A 21,018-nucleotide genomic window follows, 5' to 3' on the forward strand; every position below is an offset into this window, starting at 1 on the left:
ATAAGTATATTGAGATAAAGGTGTCACATCTATTTTTGATCTTCATTAACACAAGTTGATGCATAAATGAAATTCAGAGACCTTGCTGATAAATCAATCTGTCCGGAAGGGGGCTCTACCGCTGTGGTCGCAGATTTTTTTTGCCAGTATGAAATATGGCGTCGCTTTGTCCAAATCGTCACATCGATTGCGTCACTGCTGATGTAATCAAAGAGCGAACAGGCGCTGAGCCGGGCGGCCCCGAGCGGTCTTAGAGAGGCCTTTGAATCGGAAAGCGCGGGACTGGCCTGGGAGAGCGACAGAAAGGGGGGACATGGAGCCGCCACCGGGCTTCTGGTTCATCCGAAAGGTGAGAGCAGGCCCGGGAGAGACGGAAGCTCTCAGTCTGGGCTGTGATGGGCCTCCCTCAGCCATGATGTCCGTTCCATGTGAGGTCTCTGTGTGACTATCCTGGGCCAGCTGTAAAGGGCAGGCTTGATCAGCCTTTGCTCTGCTAATTCTCTCTTAAAGCTGGAGTGTGAATCTACTGAAGATATATATATTTTTTAGACTGGCAGTGAAAGGCCACCAGGCTGGTGTTTGAGTGTGATGCCCTTCATGGTTCAATAGTATGTTGACTCCCACTGCCTACAGTTGCACATGAGGAGTGGGTACGTGGATGAAGCACTAGAGGCTGACCGGCGTCTGTGGAACCAAATCCCAGCTCACGTCAGTGGCTTTGTTGGTGGGAGAGAACTTGTATTATTGAATGTTTTGATCTGGATCAAACTTTTTCACATTGGCTTTTGTACCTAAGCTAAAGTTGAAGCTAATAGAATCAATATTGTTGCGAACTCAACAATCTGACACCAGCACTAGATTATATTAGGCAATCTTTATACATTTCTGTAATCCTTTGAAAAGGGACAGATTATATTGTAAAAGAAAGACAAGCTTGCATTTATATAGTGCCTTTAATATCCTCAGGATGTCCCAAAGTGCTTTGCAGCCAATCAAGTACTTTTGGTATGTAGTCACTTCTCTCCTTTAAGATGCTCCTTAAAACTTACCTGTTGACCAAGCTTTTGATCACATGTGCTAATCTCTTTATGTGGCTCGGTGTCAAATTTTATTAGATTACATCCCTGTGAAGTGCCTTGAGATGTTTTACTATGTTAAAGGTGCTATATAAATGCAAGTTGTTGTTACTGCAGGCTTAGTGACCTCACTTAAAATAATCTGAAAGATTTGATTCTGTTCTGTATGTTTCAAACTCCATGTTTGAATCCCTCCAATCAAATATCTGCCCCTGCCACAGTACTGAAATGGCCCTTATCAAAGTCACAAAGTGATCTTATATGACTGACCGTCGTAAACTATCCTTCCTCATCCTTCTCTACCTATCAGCTGCCTTTGACATGATTGATCACACCATCCCCTCCAACACCTCTCCTCCATCATCCAGCTCCAGTCTTATCTATCCAGTTGTAGGCAGAGAATCACCTGCAAAGGCTTCTCTTCCCACTCCTGCACCATTACCTCTGGAGTCCCCCAAGGATCTATCCTTGGCCCTCTCCCATTTCTCATCTACCTGCTGCCCCTCGGCGACATCATCCTAAAACATGACGTCAGGTTCCACATGTACGTTGAAGACACCCAGCTCTACCTCACCACCATCTCTCTTGACCCGTCCACTGTCTCTCATTTGTCACACTGTCTGACATCCAGTACTGGATGAGCAAAAATTTCCTCCAGCTAAATATTGGGAAGACCAAAGCCATTGCCTTTGGTCCCTGCCGCAAACTCCGCTCCCTAGCCACCGATTCCATCCCTCTTCCTGGCCACTGTCTGAGGCTGAACCAGACTGTTCGCAATCTTGGTGTCCTATTTGATCCTGAGATGAGCTTCCGATCGCATATCCACTCCATCACCAAAACTGCCTACTCCCACCTCTGTAACAACGACCATCTCCGCCCCTGCCTCAGCTCATCTGCTGCTGAAACCCTTGTCCGTGCCTTTGTTACCTCTAGACTCTACTATTCCAATGCTCTCCTGGCTGGCCTCCCATCTTCCACCATCCATAAACTTGAGCTCATCTAAAACTCTGCTGCCTGTATCCTAACTTGCACCAAGTCCTGTTCACCCATCACCCCTAAGCTCGCTGACCTACATTGGCTCCTGGCCCGGGAGTGTCTTGATTTTAAAATTCTCATCCTTGCTTTCAAATCCCTAAATGGCATTGCTCCATCCGTTCTCTGTAATCTCCTACAACCCTCCAAGATCTCTGCGCTCCTCCAGTTCTTGCCTCATGCGCATCCCCGATCTTAATTGCTCCACCATTGGCGGCTGTGCCTTCAGTTGCCTAGGCCCAAAGCTCTGAAATTCCCTCCCTAAACCTCTCTGCCTCTCCTCCTTTAAGACACTCCTTAAAACCTACCTCTTTGACCAAGTTTTTGGTCACCTATCCTAATATCTCCTTATGTGGCTTGGAGTCAAATTTTGTTTGATAATGCTCATGTGAAGCGTCCTGAGAGGTTTTACTACATTAAAAGGCACTATATAAATGCAAGTTGTTGTAATTTGATTGAATGCAAGATTAACTGGAATTATAAGTCTGTTTTTAATCCACATGAAATGGTCCCCTTAGTGGGTTTATGAAACTTCTGCTGATTGTAAACTGCAGCCCTCTCTGGTGCTGCGAAGGCATTAATGCATGTTTTGTCACCCTGCTTTCCAGGTGTTCAGCTGGCGTGCAGCAGCTGCAATTGCTTGGTCTGTCCTGCTATTGCCTGTCTCCACAGCTGTTTTTGTACTGCTTAGTCGGCTGAATGTGTTCCATCCTATCCAGTGGATTGCAGGTATTGTGCTCGTAATTGCAATGCAAAAAAAACACAATTCCCTTTCTGATTACAGTACTGTTGGTGAAGCCTGTGTGTCTTTTCTCATTTTCAGACTCGCTGCATGACCTGAACAGTTCCTACATAATCTTTTCAGTTCTGGTGCTGTGTGTAGTCGTAGTGACTATTGGCATCTTCAATATGGAATTTTATACAGGTATTAGAATTTTATTCCTTACACGTATCTGGTGCTTTCTCAAAGCCATGCTCTGACTTCTTCTCAGGTGTGCCATTTTTACACAACTCACTTTTGTTTGATGCAATTCTGAACATTTTAAGTATTCAAGTCTTGCAATTTATCTTTGTGACTGTTACAGCACACAGGCAATAAGTAAGGATGTTAAATTGGTGCTTTTCAAAGACAGTTCATTTAAAAGTAGTAAGTCTGTTCCATTATCAGTGAAGAAAGAGGCAGTTATTTACATTCACTGTGTACTGTTCAGCACTAAACCTAGTGGACCATTTCACATGGCTGAAGTTTAGACCAGATGCTGTCACTCAGAATCCTGTGTGTGTATATAATGATTTTAAAAACTTAGCTTCCATAATTTTGATTCATTTCTCTGTCGGAATAAACGTCAAGCATTTAGAATTGTGGGTTTGATTTGATTAAACTCCCAAGGGAGTGTAAATGTATGTGACAGAAAAGGAAGAAACCAGAGTTCTTGTATTTTTTTAAATAAGTGCCGGGAAACATTGAATTTGAGGAGTGTATAGTGTTGATGTCAATCTAGGTCACTCCTAGCTGTAACTTGTACACCATTTTAAAATGGATGGGGCAGATTTGAATAAGTAAAGAAAGAAAGGACTTGCATTTATATAGTGCCTTTCAGGACATTTCAAAACACTTTACAGCCAATTAAGTACTTTTGAAGTGTAGCAACATGTTAATTTGCGCAGGTAATTTGTATGGTCCCACAAATGAGATAACCAGGTAATCTGTTTTAGTATCATTATCATAGTAGGCACAACACAGGAGAAGGCCATCGTGCCTGTGCCGGCTCTTTGACAGAGCTATCCAATTAGTCCCATTCCCCTGCTCTTTCCCCATAGCCCTGTAAATTTTTTCCCTTCAAGTATTTATCCAAATCCCTTTTGAGAGTTACTGTTCAATCTGCTTCCACTATCCTTTCAGGCAGTGCATTCCAGACCATTACAACTTGCTGTGTGTAAAAAAAAAACGTTTCCTCCTGTCGCCTCTGGTTCTTTTGCAGATTACCTTAAATTTGTGTCCTCTGGTTACTGAACTTTCTGCCACTGGAAACAGTTTCTCCTTATTTACTCTGTCAAAACCGTTCCTGATTTTGAACGCCTCTATCAAATCTCCTCTTAACCTTCTCTGTTCTAAGGAGAACAACCCGTTTCTCCACATAACTGAAGTCCCTGAACCCTGGCACCATTCTAGTAAATCTCTTCTACACCCTCTCTAAGGCCTTGACATGCTTCCTAAAGTGTGGTGCCCAGAATTGAACACAATACTCCAGAAGAGGCTTAACCAGTGTTTTATAAAGGTTTAGCATAACTTCCTTGCTTTTGTACTCTATGCAACTATTAATAAAGCCCAGGATCCCAGAATGCTTTTTTAACAGCCTTCTCAACTTGCCCTGCCACCTTCAAAGATTTGTGTATGTGCACCCCCAGGTCTCTCTGTTCCTGCACCTCCTTTAAAATTGTACTATTTAGTTTATATTGCCTCTCCACATTCTTCCTACCAAAATGCATTACTTCACCCTTCTCTGCGTTAAATTTCATATGTCACGTGTCTGCCCATTTCACCAATCTGTCTGTCCTCCTGAAGTCTGTTACTATCCTCCACATTGTTTACTATATTTCCAAGTTTTGTGACTTCTGCACACTTTGAAATTATACCCTCTATACCCAAGTCCAGGTCATTAATATATATCAAAAAGAGCATTGGTCCTAATACTGACCCCTGGGGAACACCACTGTATACTTCAAGTCTGAAAAACAACCGTTCACCATTACTCTCTACATTCTGTCCCCGAGCTAATTTTGTATCCTGCTGCCGCTGTCCATTTAATCCCATGGGCTTTAATTTTGCTAACAAGTCTATTTTGTGGTACTTTATCAAATGCCTTTTGAAAGTCCATATACACAACATCAACCGCAGTACCCTCATCAACCCTCTCCATTACTTCATCAAAGAACTCAATCAAGTTAGTCAGACACTATTTTCTTTTAACAAATTCATTCATTTATTAGCCCATACTTCTCCAAGTACCAATTTATTTTGTCCTGGGTTATTGTCTCTAAAAGTTTCCCCACCACTAACGTTAGGCTGACTGTCCTGTAATTGACGGGTTTATCCCTCTCCCCATTTTCGAAACATTTGCAATCCTCCAGTCCTCCGGCACCATATCTAAGGAGGATTGGAAGATTGTGGCCAGAGCCTCCTCAACTTTCACCCTTACTTCCCTCAGTAATCTAGGATGCATCCCATCTGAACTGGGTGACTTTTTTACTTTGAGTACTGCCAATCTTTTAAGTACCTCCTTTATCCATTTTTATCCTATCCAATATCGCTACCACCTCCTCCTTTACTGCTACAATGGCAGCATCCTCTTCTCTAGTGAACACAGATGCAAAGTATTCATTTAGTACCTCAGCCATATCCTCTGCCTCCACAAGAAGATCTTTTTTGTCCCTAATCGGTCCACCTTTCCTTTGACTACCCTTTTACTATTTATATGTTTATAAAAGACTTTTTGGGTTCCCTTTTATGTTAGCTGCTAACCTATTCTCATACTCTTTGCCCCTCTTATTTCCTTTTTTAGATCTCCTCTGTACTTTCTGTATTCAGCTGGGTTCTCTAATATGAACCTAACATTCGTCATAAGCCTCCTTTTTCTGTTTCATTTTAATTTCTATATCTTTAGTTATCCAGGGAGCTCTAGCTTTGGATGCCCTTCCTTTCCCCCTCATACCCGAACCAACTCCTCCTTGAAGACCTCCCATCGTTCAATTACTGTTTTGACTACCAATTTTTTGATTCCAATCCACCTGGGCAAGATCCTTTTCTAACTCACTGTAATTTTCCCTCCTCCAGCTAAGCATTTTCACATTTGATTGTTCCTTGTTCTTTTCCATAACTGTTCTAAACCTAATGATATTATGATCACTGTACCCCAAATGCTCCCCCACTGAAAGATGCTCCACCTGCTCCACTTCATTCCGCAGAACTAGATCCAGCGCTGCTTCCATCCTGGTTGGGCTGGAAACACAATGTTCCAGATAGTTCTCTTGAACACATTTCAGGAATTACTCCCCCTCTTTGCCCTTTACACTGTTACTGTCCCAGTCTATATTGGGTCAATTGAAGTCCCCCATTATCACTATAAAGTTCTTGCATTTTCTGTAATTTGCCTGCAGATGTTCTCCTGTATCTCCATTCCATTATTTGTTGGCCTGTAGTATACACCCAGTAGTGTAATAGGCCCTCTATTCCTTAATTCTAACCAAATAGATTCTGTCTTTGACCCCTCAACTACATCATCCCTTACCAGTGCCTTAATGGTTTCTTTGATCAATACTGCCAAATCCCCTCCTTTCTTTCCTTCCCTATCTTTCCTGAATACCTTGTAGCCAGGAATATTAGGTGCCCAATCCTCTCCTTCTTTGAGCCAGGCCTCTGTTATTGCCACTATATTATAGTCCCATGTGGCAACTTGAGTCTGCAGCTCACCAACCTTATTTACCACGCTGTGCGCATTTACGCACATGCACTCCAATCTCATAAACTGCCTCGCATTTGCCCCCTTCCTATTTCAGAACTATTCTTTGTTCTAATGCTACTTGTCCCTCCCAGTACTCTGTGCGCCTTGTTTTTCCTCTCTAATGTTTCATCCTGGTGCCCATCCCCCTGCCAAATTAGTTTAAACCCTCCCCCACAATGCTAGTTAAACTCCCCGCAAGGCCATTGGTCCTAACTCTGTTGAGGTGCAACCCGCCCGTCTTGTACAGGTCCCTCCTGCCCCAGAACTGGTCCCAATGCCCCAAGAATCTGAAGTCCTCACTCCTGCACCATTGCTTTAGCCACCTATTAACCTATCTTATCCTACTATTCCTATACTCACTAGAGCGTGGCACTGGGAATAATCCAGAGATTAGCACCTTTTGCGATCCTGCATTTTAACTTCCTCCCTAGCTCCTGAAACTCTGACTGCAGTACCTGGACATTTAGAAAATAATAATAGGATTTGCAGAGTCAACATGGATTTATGAAAGGGAAATCATGTTTGACAAACCTATTGTAGTTCTTTGAGGATGTAACTAGTAGAATAGATAAGGGGGAACCACTGAATGTGGTGTATTTGGATTTTCAGACGGCTATCGATAAGGCCCCATACAGGAGGTTGAACAAAGTTAAAGCACATGGAATTGGTGTTAATATACTGGCATGGATTGAGAATTGGTTAACAGACAGAAAACAGAGTAGGAATAAATGGGTCTTTTTCAGGTTGGCAGACTGTGACTAGTGGGGTACCGCAGTGATCGGTGCTTGGGCCCCAGCTATTCACAATCTATAGCAATGATTTGGATGAGGGGACCAAATGTAATATTTCCAAGTTTACTGATGACACAAAACTAGGTGGGAACGTGAGGATGCAAAGAGGCTTCAAGGGGATATAGACAGGCTAAGTGAGTGGGTAAGAACATGGCAGATGGAATATAATGTGGAAAAATGTTGAAGTTATCCACTTTGGTAGGAAAAACAGAAATGCAGAGTATTTTTTAATTGGTGAGAGATTGGGAAATGTTGATGTTCAAAGGGACTCTCAATCTTCTGACTCAAAGAGACGAGAGTGCTATCACTGAGCCAAGGCTGACACCAGTAAGATTCAATTTTTCAACTAAAAAAATCAAGATTTAGAAGTGGTTTCCAAAAACATTGTTGTCACAAAGTAATAAGAGAAGAGCAACAAATACTGAAGGACAATTTTCATTCCCATAAACTACTAATCCTTGCTGCTTAAGACTAACTTCAGGCTTTATTTTCTTATTACTTACAACTTATTTAGTTCGGTGGAATTTGTTACAACATCTTTATGATGCTCTTATTGCCATAGCAATGACCAATTATGGAGATGAAAAGGGGAAAAAAACACAAAAGGCTGATTAACCTAGTACAGATTAGTTGTTTATGAGACAACAACATGCATTTATATTGTACCTCTAACATAAAGAACACCCCAAGATGCTCCATAGAAAACCATATGGAAAACAGATGCCAAATTAGGAAGGGTGACTGAAAGCTTGGTTGAAGAGATGAGTTTTGAGAGGGTATTTAAAGGAGGAGTGGGAGTGGAGATAATTTGGAGCTGATTCCAGGGAATAGGACCCAGACAGCTGAAAGCTCTGTTGCCAGTGGGGGGGAGGGGGTTGTAGAAAAGGTCAGAGGAAGTGTGTTTTGGGCGAACTTTAGGGCTAGAGTAAAATGCAGCAAGGTTGGGGGAAGCCACAGGGATTTAAAAACGAAGATTTTAAATTTAATCCACTGAGAGGGAGGGATGATGGACAGGCCAGAGTTCAGAGAGGATGGGAGGCCAGCAAGGAGAGTGTTGTAGTAGTTGAGTCTGAAGGTGATGGATGCATATCTCGGGATATCTGTGGTGAAGAGTGGAAGTGGACAATTTTGCAGAGGTGGGACTAGATGTTTTGATCAGTCCTGATAAAGCTTAAATGTGATCTGTTTTCAAATGATCTGAGTGTTTGCCCCCTCACTCTACCTCCCTGTCAGTAAATTAATAACCTCAGCCAGGGTCTCATGCCTTCTGTTGCATGTAAAAAAAAAATGACCTGTTCTTTCCTTTGCAGTGGAGCCTTCTATTCCATGCAGTCGGATTGCACTCATAGGGAATGTATTCCACCCTCATCGGTTTCTCCATTCAGTAGTACATGCGGTGGTGGGGATGCTGATGGCATGGTGTGCGGCAGTCGTAGCTGGGGGGCGCTATCACATGATCAGTGTACCTTGCTCATCTCAGGACAGGTGAGCCATGGAACTAACAGAAGTCTAGAAGTTCGTAGAATATTCCTGTGTGGTGTTTGTGTCTGCTCCCTATCTTTATTTTGTTGCCAACAAACCCATCTACTTTGGTTATTCTTGTCGTTTCAGCTCTGCATCCAGCAGCCACATGTGCCTGAATGAGTTTCACGTTTTCTTACTGATGGAAGGAGCCTTTATAGGATATAGTTATAGTCTTCTATATTTTGTTAACAACTTCAATTATTTGTCTTTCCCAACTATGCAGGTAATAAATGTTTGTTACTTTTAAATTCTACTTTGGATAGACTAAAAGTAGATTGAACTTTCTTTTAAAGTAACTGTTTCCATAGAGTCTATAGCACAGAAACAGGCCATTCGGCCCAACTGGTCTATGCTCTACACGTTTACTTGGTTTAAATGTAACAGCTCTAGTTTGGTTTTCATCCAGACCTCAAACTGAAACTCTTTACCTCCTTTGTTCTACAGGCTTTTACAACCTAAGTTCATGGTTATTTAACCACTGCTTCTTGATCCATCTGGTCTTTTATCCTACTGTATTCGCCTTGGTGATGTCCTGCACTCCTGGGCCTTGGCCCTGAGTTTCAATATAATAATTTTTTAAAATTGTGATTTCTTTTTTTGGATTCTTCTAGGGTCTCACGCACACAATTCCCCAGTCAGAGGGACAGACAAGCCACTTGCTCCCAGGCCTCTGCCATTCTGTAACCGGCTGCCTGCAGTGACTGTTTCCCCACTTTTTTTTCTCTCCCGTGTCCTCTGAGTTTGGACAGTGTGGCAGTTTTCCAGCAGCCCAGCTGAGATTGGTGCTTAACTGTTCAGGGGATCGTGGGTGTGAGCTTGTTGCTTTGCTGCTTGGTGTTGCAGTGTGTCAGCACAATGATCTACTGTCACTGCTGGTACCTCGCTAGACATATGAAAGGCAAGGGAAGTTATTCTGCTGTACTTAATTTAAGCACAGAGCTGTAGGTATATTGTTCCCATCTATAGTTTGTGAAAATCTGCTGGACTTTGTGATCTCTTTAGCAGGAGCTGAGGGAGGTAGAAGCTGGAGAGCCATTGCTGGAAGTTTCAGGTGACTGAAGATGTGATGCTTAACCATCATTGAGTGACACCCCAGAATCCTTCTGTAGATTATTGCAGGAATTGTGTGCAGATCTGCAACTGAAACTAATCTGGCCTCCCTGAGGACTCGATGGATAAATCACTGCTCGTAGTGGAAATGAGATGTACAAACGTGATTGGTCTCTGATCTGTGCTGAATTACCTTATCTCAGCTGGGCTAGGGCAGGCAAAAATCAGTCAGGGTTCCTGCTCCTGATTACATTCCCAGTGACCATTGCTGTGAAGGGCATGTGTGTGCATGTTGGGTGAGGACAGTATCGGGCGCAGCTGTAAATTCTACTTTGGATAGACTAAAAGTAGATTGAACTTTCTTTTAAAGTAACTGTTTACATAGAGTCTATAGCACAGAAACAGGCCATTCGGCCCAACTGGTCTATGCTCTACACGTTTACTTGTCCAAACTCAGAGTAAATTACAGCCTAAGTTCATGGTCATTTAACCACTGCTTCTTGATCCATCTGGTCTTTTATTCTACTGTATTCGCCTTAGTGATGTCCTGCACTCCTGGGCCTTGGCCCTGAGTTTCTATATAATAATTTTTTTAAATTGTGATATCTTTTTTTGGATTCTCCCTGTGGTTGAACACCATGCTGACATTGTCCAGGCTGACACAGGAATGGCAATATAGGAAGGTGTCCCGCATCTGTGGAACGGTGCCTCGGTGCGAGTTAGCACTCTCCTTAGAAGAAGGGAGGAAAATTTGAGGAATGAAAAAATAATGTTCTGTTATCTCTTCTAGCAATTCAAGTACGTGCGCTTCAAAGGAAATCTGTCTTTGGTCATTAAGTACAGCGCTGTGCAGTCTCTGTATTTTCTCAGGAACTACTGCATCCTTTACTACTTTCTAGGTAATCTTTTTATATTCGTCATCAAGCTAGGTGCCGTCTTGTAAGTTGCTTTCGGGCAATAGTTTAAAAAGAATTGTATCTCTCTCTCTTGCTATAATTGGCTCTGCTTGTACTCCACCCTTTTGTTCTTTCTCGCACTCTATCTTTGTGTTTGTCTTCCTCTTTTTTTTGCTTTTTCTGTATGCCTCACACACATCAGATGCAATTTTCACACTTTCCGATTTTTGGGCAAACATGAATCCTGGCGGTCAGAGTTTCCATTGGAAATGGGCAGGAGCTTTTATGCAAGGAAGAGCTTGTGCTGAGACCATTATGCAGATGGAGCATTCGGCGGAGAAGAGCCTGGGCAGGGAGGCTGGTGTATAGAATCGCAGCTGGAAGGGAGGAATCAAGTGAGAGGTGAAACTGGGAGTGTTTGAGCAAGATTCTGAGAACTGAGCAAAATGTACAGGTGGGCTGAGTTCCTGCTCCTTTGTAACTTTCGATGGATGGCCAGACCAAAGCATTGTACTGAACGCAGACACTTGGAGTGAATGACAAGAGGCGGGGAGAATTAAACTAGTGCTAGCAAACCAATTGGGCCGAGGCTGGACTGAGCTGAGAAGAGGCAATATGGAAGAATGACTGCTGTTACTGTTTTTAAATTTTTTTTTATTTGTTCATGGGATGTGGGCATCGCTGGCAAGGCCAGCATTTATTGTCCATCCCTAATTGCCCTTGAGAAGGTGGTGGTGAGCTGCCTTCTTGAACCGCTGCAGTCCGTGTGGTGAAGGTTCTCCCACAGTGCTGTTAGGAAGGGAGTTCCAGGATTTTGACCCAGCGACGATGAAGGAACGGCGATATATTTCCAAGTCGGGATGGTGTGTGACTTGGAGGGGAACATGCAGGTGGTGTTGTTCCCATGTGCCTGCTGCCCTTGTCCTTCTAGGTGGTAGAGGTGGCGGGCTTGGGAGGTGCTGCCAAAGAAGCCTTGGCGAGTTGCTGCTGTGCATCCTGTGGATGGTACACACTGCAGCCACAATGCGCCGATGGTGAAGAGAGTGAATGTTTAGGGTGGTGGATGGGGTGCTAATCAAGCGGGCTGCTTTGTCCTGGATGGTGTTCAGCTTTTTGAGTGTTGTTGGAGCTGCACTCATCCAGGCAAGTGGAGAGTATTCCATCACACTCCTGACTTGTGCCTTGTAGATGGTGGAAAGGCTTTGGGGAGTCAGGAGGTGAGTCACTCGCCGCAGAATACCCAGCCTCTGACCTGCTCTTCATCCAATGAGTTTTCACCCTTGCAGATTACATGATTTAGATTGCTAAGATGGAATGCAACTTGATTAAATATTTTTATAAATCGATAAATAGATATGATTGTGTTAGCTGGTACTATATTTGGTGTCGCTTCATGTAGTGTCTTTATATAATGAGGACTGGGTGTGAGATGGCTGCATAAATAGAAATACAACTGAAAGGCGTGAACCCGAGAGAACTGCCGTTTAATAAGGAAACGAGATAATACCGCAAGGGGAAAAATGTTGCATGAAGCTGAGAAACAGGAAGATTTTTGGAAAGACAGGAGTAGCACTATAGATTGCTCTTTTAACCCAGCTACTTGATATTTCCAAACTTTCTCGAGCGGATTTCTGCAATTGTCTTCCTGTGTATGTTCTTCTGCTACTTCAACCCATCTTACAATTCAGCACAGTAAACCTGTGCTTATATTCTGACCTTCTGTACTTATTTTTATTTGCTTGCTTAAAACCATAGGTTTTATTGCTGTATGAAAATTTCAACCAGTGTTGCATTCTGTTTTTGAAAGCTATATTCTGTAAAAATACTTCTATTTGCATTTTACTATAGTACACCTGCTTTCTGTATGTGTTTGTTTCTCTTTTTCTTGAAGTCTAATGATAGAGTGCAGTTTGGGCAGAATGAGCTCATTCATAGAAGCTGACAATTGCTCTGCACTAGTGCTTATAAGAAACTGTCAGACTGGAGCACCTCTTCAGTGGTGATTTAGCCCAGTAGGCCAGATACTGCATATTGAATGTAGGGCCAAATAATATCCTTGGAAGTGCTTTATTTGAAGATGCTTTTTTGGTCTTTTTTCTCTTGAGTATTTTCACAATGCTACCTTTGGTTTTCTTTCCTAGGTTATGTGCCGAGAGCCTGGATAAGTGCCTCAACAACCCTTCAGAAAGACAGGTTGGTGAACTGCCTACAAAATATTCATTCATGTCTGATACTGTGTTTGTAGAAACTGCTTGAAGGTTTTTTTTCTGTTCTTTCCCTTCCTTTCCTGAAGTCACTAACTTTTTTTTGCTGAGTATATTTCCACAGACTCCAGAGTCCTCCAGTGCCTTATCCAAGTTACCATTCTTCATGTGTGAGCCTAGATTTTGATTATCAGCAGCTATTTGAGCACAGAGGGACTCACAATGGAGTCCCATCCAGTCCTCATCAATGTTTTCCCCCCACCCACCCACCCACCCACTTATTTTATGACACTCGATAGTGATCAATATCTGGCTACTGCGCCACATCTCCACTCAAGATGTTCCAGTCAGACAGTTTCTTGTAACAATACTTGATTTTTCACCTCCTTAACACAGGGACATTGACACCAATTGTAGCATCTTAACACCTGCTCTTACTGAGATCCACTAACACAGCACAGACTGGGAATTGAACCTGGGACTTTCTGGTCCATATGCCTTAGTACCACAACACACCACTGAGCCATTTTGGGGAGCTGTTGGACTTGAAAATTTAAGTTGGTGATTTCATTATAGTCTGTGGACAGCATTTCTTACTAAAGCTGCTGACTTTAAACATCCTGATTGTGATAATTTGAAAATCTGCTACTATAAAGTGATTGTGAATACTGAATCTGTCCAGGCAGAGTTGGGCACAAATTGGAAGTCTCACTCAGGCCGACGCAGAAAGTTCCCTTCTCTTTCTCGCTGCCCCCTCCCCGGCCCCCACAGATGTTCACTTAAGGTGTGACCTTTCATTTTTTTCCCCAAGTTAACCCCACAGCTTTATATCAAACTCATTCTGTGCCTGAAATTCCCAAATGTCTAGCACAGAACCCACATTAACAAGTGTACTTGAGTAACTTGCTGGAACAAGTTTGGTGCCACTGTCACATATTTTCAATATGGAGTCCTCTTATTTAACTGTACCCTTGCATATCTCTGTACTTTGTCCATGTGACACTTTTTGCTGCTTTGATTTCTACATTCTTGTGTCTGAGCAGCAGTTTTTGGCAGGGGGGGCAGTGAAGAGATTGTGGTCATTGCTTAACCTCCACATTTCTTTTTAGAAAGAAGCGTGTCTGTCAGATGACCACAATGTGGTGCAATATTTCCAAAACTAGTGCCAATGTGTGAGTGAGCACTTGAAAAATCATCTCTCTGTATAACTTTTTCTGAAGCACGCAGCATTCCCTGGATACCCTGACAGGACTGTTTGACCTGCCGCTACTCTACACAACCTGGTTAAGTGGTACATTTCTCTTGGTCACCTGGTACATTACGTGGTTGCTCTTTAAAATCTACGTTACCGAGGTGAGTATGGAATGGGTAGGTATAAAATTAAAGGGTGGCTCTCTTTATACATGAATTTCCGAATTGTATTGCCAATGATTCTAGATTTTAAGACCTTAGAATCTGTGTGTCAGTGACCCAATTCCAAAGTCCTCTAAAGCCATTAATACTAGAATTTATTAGTGGACAAAATACTTTGTTTGCATTTATTCTGACCCCCTTTTGTTTAAACTGCCACTTCTTATGAAATAGAACCTGTTTTCGTGTTTACACATTGGTAATAGTTTAGTTTAGGAGATGTTCGGTAATCAGTATTGCTTGTCAGCAGTTGTGCTTTCCAAAATCAATCATGCCAGGATGAGCTTCAAAAGTTTATTTTTGCTGATCCAAATCCTGTTTGAATCCTGAGAGTTTTCCATCTGTGTCTGTATCCAAAAAAGAAAATTGTCAAATTATCAAAAAACCAGTGTTGAGATTTGGCCACTTTGAACTGCAGCCCACATTACAAAGCTGTTGTTGCCTCATCTGCTTGTTGCCTTTCTGCCAATACTCATTTCATCTGTCCATAACTTTTTGTTCTTGAATTGAGAATATCAAAAATCCACCTTCCTGTAATTATCCTTTTCTTTTTTTAATGTGCAGAAATTAAGATGATTGCCAATTTTTGAAAAGTCCAGAATTCTGTTTAGACCTGGTCTGTACTGTGTTTGCTTGTATTTACTTCAGGAGCCCCCATCATTTTTTGTACTCTTTGTCTCTTTCCTTTGACTCAGGTATTCCAGTTTCCTGTGCGGTCCTCATTTGGAGAGGAAGCTGATCGATGCCTCCCCAAAGTTCTAACCAGCAATGTTTCCCCATGTGTAAAGGTAAACCAGATAGACAATGTCAGTAATAAATTTAGTGCCTTAATGTTCAATGAGCCTGTCTTCTATGTAGCAGATTCCTTAGATTTATATCTGGCAAGATGCTAACTGAGTGCGTATGTCTCTATTTCAGTATCTAGCTTTGCAAGACTTAGCCTTACTTTCCCGGTATTCAGCTTCTCGAAGACAGGAGGTGTTCAGCCTTAGCCAGCCAGGTATGGAGAAACTCCCTCTGTAGCTTCTCTCTTGGATATTAGGGAAATACAAGATTCCTCTGGTTTAAAATATTTAGCGGCTTCACATGCTGTTGTTAACTCTTGGGAGTTGGTGGGGGAGTAGAGTAGTCTGTAATAATCTTGATCCTGGTGGACTATGGATCAGCAGATGAATCAGAGGAAAGCACTGGAGTAGGGATGGGGGTCAGACATCAGTTTTGGATCAGTGATGTAGTTCCAGGTATTATAAACTGGATAGCCAAGTGGTGAAGGATAGAATTCTAGAGCCTGGTCTTCAGTTGCTTCCAAGCCTTTATTCACAGAGATCAACATTATACACATGCCACACCATAGATAAACTCTCATATTAAAAAGGATACAAGCGAGCCCCCAGTTGACACACACCACCTGAATACAATTAATACTAATTGATATAAATCGCATGATTTACCAGGGTCATACAGTTCATTTGTGGGGTACTGGCTAATGTCTTAATTTTTATGCTGATATAGTTTAAAGTTTTTTTTTGAAACTCAATTGCAAATTTCGAGGGAAACTTTTGTGGCGGTATTAGTTACTAATTTTGGTTACAATACCGCAAGACCGTGGTCCTGCAAATCAACATCAAATCATCATGTCCAAGATGAACGCTGATCTCACCATCTGCATGACTCATTTCAATCTCATTGTTTCTCTTTTGCTTTTCCCTGCCCCAGTTGCTTGTTTCTCCCAAAATTCACATGAGTAACCCAGCAGATCCTTTGTCACAGATTTCCCCTTTCTCAGTGATCTCATCTCTTATCTTGACTCCATTCTCTTTTACCTACTTACACCTGCAAGCTGCCTGCTAGTCATTTCCTAAGCGAGACTGAATACAGTTTCCTCTCAATTAGGTAATTTCTGCAGAACCTTTTATAGAGTATAAGCTGCGTCATGCAGAGATATTCCTGATGAGAAATCTGTCTTTATCTTTCAGATTCCACTCAGTGCTGAGTATTTCTAGCATTTTGTGTCTGTATTTCAGCTGTTGGTATTTTATTTCACTTTACAGGATATGGAATGTGTTCTCAACCCATTACTGTAAAAGTTATTCTTTTTAAAGAAATTCCATGCAATGCTGCACTGGTGTAGCTAATCATTTTTGTGTTTTATTTTAAGGTGGCCATCCTCACAATTGGATAGCCATATCAGGTGAATGCTTGACCTTGTTAAACGACTTAACGCAAAAGCTAATAGTGTATCAGGAAGCTGTTGCTGCTAATGGTCGAATTAAACCACATCCTGTCCCTGGGGAAAGACATCCGTCAAGCACCTCAGGTCAGGCTTTGACTTTAATACTGTTAAAACGGTGCTTTTTAACCTCTTTTTGGCACAACGGGAGTAATAGAATTGTGGGGCAGGTCATTGAAATGGACAAAAGTTGGTTGAAGTGACCATCTGATGTGAGAGAAAGAATTGTTACATATGATAAGAAGACAGGTAGGCGGAGTTGAAATCAATCAGAACTGTTTGACCTAATGCCCTCTTCCTTTTCTCAAAATTTCCCAGTTTCATAATTGGAGTAACTGGATGGTGACAGAACCACTTGGGACCTGTAATTTGTTTTTAAAATAAAATTGCTGCATTTATTCCTGAACATTTCAGCAATAACAAGTTGCTTTAGATGTTTAAAATATTGGTTACTGTATTTTCCTATATAAACTTGTTATGTAACCAGTAGGATTATTTGTAACAAACTTGATCCAAAAATACGCAGCCCAGATACAGATGTGCTTTTGTTATCTTTCTTCTGTTGCAGGACCCTCCTGCCTTGAAGAGCCTGCCAGCTACCAGCCTTCCTTGAAGACACCGCTCTCTACCCATCTTCCCCGGGGCCCTCTGCCATCGTCGTTGATCAAGTCTTCAAACTCTTCCCTGAGGAGCCTGCTTGGCTTCCCTTTTACACCAGACCTAGGCAGTCCTTTTGTCTCCCCTGCTGCGAATCGCTTGGGCAACGTATTGGACTTGGGCTCGCCCAGCTATGGCTCTGTACAGAGCCCTCATGTAACGAGGAGGGGACCTAAGCTTTGGACGTCGGCTTCTAGTTCCTCAGGTAGGTCTGTGCTGTGGTTTGGTCCGTAGGATTTGAGATACTATTCCATTGAAAAATCCTTATTACAAACTCATATTTGTGGAAATTCACCCAAATTGACACAATCATGTCAGCACCGTTACAAATTGGTTTGACCATAGTGTAATCAAAATGCATAATTCGATTGCCTAACTGTTTAGAGTCCTGATTCTAAATTAGTGACCCCAGCAATGTTGAGGCGAGATTGGGTCAATACAAATTGGTTTGGCGTCTGTTTGTGCCCATGTGCACTTTTATTTACAGTTTTATCCACCCCTCTCGAGGGTGCTGACTGAGGCTGCATTACAGATCCTGCCTTTCCTCTGTACCTTGCCCAAGTGGTATTCTTTAATATGTGAGCTTAAACTGTGAATGTTGTCAGTTTGAGGGACATCTCAGCCAACCCAAGCCTCTCGTCCCTCGGCATTTTCCAGCAGAGGGTGCTAGCGAGCTATCTCTTGGGCGACCTCAGGCTTGCTTTGTCAGGGTAATCAGAAACATTAGTTAACAAAGCAAATGGGTTGAAAACAGAACCCAAATCATTTTTATAGCTTTTAGTTTAATCCAGTAGTACAAATGGGTTAAAATTGGGGGAAATAATAACTACTTTAAATGCTTTTGTATGTTTGTTTGAATAAGTTACTGTCTTCACTGAGGGTTTACAGTGCCTGTGTGTTTTCAGACTACCTGGCAAACTCAAGTGATGTTGTTGGTCAACCTGCCCAAGTCAGCAGCAGAACTCCTGAAGTGACCAAACACAGTGCCATTTCAGAATGGATGCTTCAGAGGCAAGAACAGGTAACGGTGCCCTGTTTATTTGGATGAACTAATCATCTGGAGTGTGTTTTTTTATTCATTCATGGGATGTGGGCGTCGCTGGCAAGGCCAGCATTTATTGCCCATCCCTAATTGCCCTTGAGAAGGTGGTGGTGAGCCGCCTTCTTGAACCGCTGCAGTCCGTGTGGTGAAGGTTCTCCCACAGTGCTGTTAGGAAGAGAGTTCCAGGATTTTGACCCAGCGGCGATATATTTCCAAGTCGGGATGGTGTGTGACTTGGAGGGGAACGTGCAGGTGGTGTTGTTCCCATTTGCCTGCTGCCCTTGTCCTTCTAGGTGGTAGAGGTCGCGGGTTTGGGAGGTGCTGTCGAAGAAGCCTTGGCGAGTTGCTGCTGTGCATCCTGTGGATGGTACACACTGCAGCCACAGTGCGCCGGTAGTGAAGGGAGTGAATGTTTAGGGTGATGGATGGGGTGCCAATCAAGCGGGCTGCCTTGTCCTGGATGGTATCGAGCTTCTTGAGTGTTGTTGGAGCTGCACTCATCCAGGCAAGTGGAGAGTATTCCATCACACTCCTGACTTGTGCCTTGTAGATGGTGGAAAGGCTTTGGGGAGTCAGGAGGTGAGTCACTTGGCACAGAATACCCAGCCTCTGACCTGCTCTTGTAGCCACAGTATTTATGTGGCTGGTCCAGTTAAGTTTCTGGTCAATGGTGACCCCCAAGATGTTGATGGTGGGGGATTTGGCGATGGTAATGCCGTTAATGTCAAGGGGAGGTGGTTAGACTCTCGGTGGAGATGGTTTCCTGTGGTGGATCAGTGGGTAAAGGCGCTGTGTGGTTCTGAGCCACACCGATTCAATGCCCAGCTTATGCTGAGTTAGCTGATGCCACCTGCAGCAGCTGTTGGGTCTTTACAGATGACCTCTCTCATCCACCACTACCACACCACTCCCCCCACCCTGCAGCCCTCATGGCTACAAACAGAACAGTCGTTGATGTTGGAACGTACCCATGTCTGGATATCAAGTGGGAACAGGATCAGAGTCAGCTGTGATGGCAGACATTTGCTGTTCAGGGTACTAATTAATAGCTACTTGGTTGAGGTGCTGTCAGGAGAGGAGGGAGCAAAAATTTGGAGGGGTGGGCGAGGACCAAATGGTGTGTGCTTCTACCGTTATTTTTCCAAAACTCTTTCTTTTTGCAGTCGTTTGGTTTGTCTCATTTTACATAGGTATTTCTTTGTCAGAGTCTCCACCTTTGTATTTTCTTATCTTCATTCGGCGAACTGATGCATTTTTACACTACATGTAACTGCATCGCAGATACAAAGACCAGGCCCTGAGGAGAAGTCATTGTGAAATGCCATCACCGGGACCATCCTGCAATCTGTGCATGAGTTACTGCCCGTGTTAAATTAAATAATCACTTTAAATTACTTGCCAAATATGTGACATGATTGGAGAATTGGGAAGAGCAGTAGGATATCATTCAGATCTCACTTGTGGCTCAGAACAGAACTCACTTCTGGCTTTATTGTTTATCCAGTCAGCTGGCTTGTGTAATATAACCTGTATCGTCTCCATCCAGCACCTTAAAACAAAATATATTAATATGGCTTTGAAATATGTTTTGTTCATTTAGGTTAAAACTTTCTTGTCGAAACGGGGGTTGGTAATGTATTTATTTAACAAGGTACGGTCATGAATGTCATTTAAGCTGCATCAGATCAACAGCATGTTGCATGATACCTTGTTCAGCTGCTTGTTTGCTTTCATTGCCCCTTTTCTTTGCTTGCACTGTAGTTTTGCTCAGTGTCGTCTTGCATTAGTTAAATGGCTCTGGCAGACTCAATGGTTCATTTGCACTGTTCTTAAGGGCTTTTCTTGGAATTTGCCTTGTTAACAAACGCTCTTTTGGTTTCAATTAGCGTTGGATGGAAGTTGTGTCCAGTTCATTTTGTCGGGATAAAATCAGTTTAGCAATGTGAACGAAAATCTGTTTCTTGCAGCGCGTCCACTTTGTATCCATTGAAAGGCAGTGTGAGCACCTCGGTGTTGCAATGGAGTGGATAAATCCAGATCTCTTATTCCAAATACTGCATTAGTTTTACAAACTGGAAATATTAAAAAATAAGATATATACGCATATTCATAATGTAAAAGTACATAATGGGTCAATTTCCCTTTGTAAGAACGGCTTCTGTTTGCATTTTAGTCTCTATGAATAATGAAGCTTTGATCATGGTATGATGAATACCTCCACCTCTTCCTCTCCTGCTTTGTTCTTCATTTGACACATTGGCTTCTCAAGCAGGGAGTGAATGCTGAGCTTCTCATTCTGATCAAGCAACACATTTTGAAGGAATTGATGTATTGTTTCCAGCTTCTGCTTTTAACCTTTTTAGGTCTTAAGACCTACTAATATGATAACTGCTAAATGCAGATATTCTTGAACAACCTCTGCAATACTTTGTGTGTGTGTGTGTGTGTGTGTGTGTGTATTAAGTTTTTAAAAAATACATTTACAGGAAGTTACTGTTGCCCTCTAACCTGAGCAGCATATAAGTAACTACATTTATCTGGAGTTGCCTAGTTAGAATTCTGGCCTTGGCACAAGTCAAATTAGCAGCTAAATATCATAAATGT

General features: G+C 42.5%; 1 protein-coding gene across 2 annotated transcripts in view; it reads left to right on the forward strand.

Moving 5' to 3' along the window:
* Window positions 1-230: 230 nt before the first annotated feature.
* Window positions 231-21,018, forward strand: part of ndc1 (NDC1 transmembrane nucleoporin) — a 28,803-nt gene continuing 8,015 nt past the window's right edge. The window contains exons 1-14 of one of the 2 annotated variants that reach the window (XM_067990543.1): window positions 232-349; window positions 2,717-2,837; window positions 2,932-3,033; window positions 8,712-8,886; window positions 9,013-9,148; window positions 10,766-10,874; window positions 13,013-13,064; window positions 14,296-14,428; window positions 15,181-15,273; window positions 15,404-15,485; window positions 16,644-16,802; window positions 17,284-17,577; window positions 18,278-18,393; window positions 20,015-20,065. In XM_067990543.1, coding sequence (XP_067846644.1) covers window positions 314-349; window positions 2,717-2,837; window positions 2,932-3,033; window positions 8,712-8,886; window positions 9,013-9,148; window positions 10,766-10,874; window positions 13,013-13,064; window positions 14,296-14,428; window positions 15,181-15,273; window positions 15,404-15,485; window positions 16,644-16,802; window positions 17,284-17,577; window positions 18,278-18,393; window positions 20,015-20,065 — 1,659 coding nt within the window. In that variant the 5' untranslated portion in view covers window positions 232-313. Of the gene's footprint in view, window positions 350-2,716; window positions 2,838-2,931; window positions 3,034-8,711; window positions 8,887-9,012; window positions 9,149-10,765; window positions 10,875-13,012; window positions 13,065-14,295; window positions 14,429-15,180; window positions 15,274-15,403; window positions 15,486-16,643; window positions 16,803-17,283; window positions 17,578-18,277; window positions 18,394-20,014; window positions 20,066-21,018 lie in introns of both variants that reach the window. The other variant, XM_067990544.1, reaches the window with a different exon arrangement.

This window comes from Heptranchias perlo, chromosome 9, assembly GCF_035084215.1.
Source record: "Heptranchias perlo isolate sHepPer1 chromosome 9, sHepPer1.hap1, whole genome shotgun sequence".
In the NCBI taxonomy this organism is placed as follows: Eukaryota; Metazoa; Chordata; class Chondrichthyes; order Hexanchiformes; family Hexanchidae; genus Heptranchias; species Heptranchias perlo.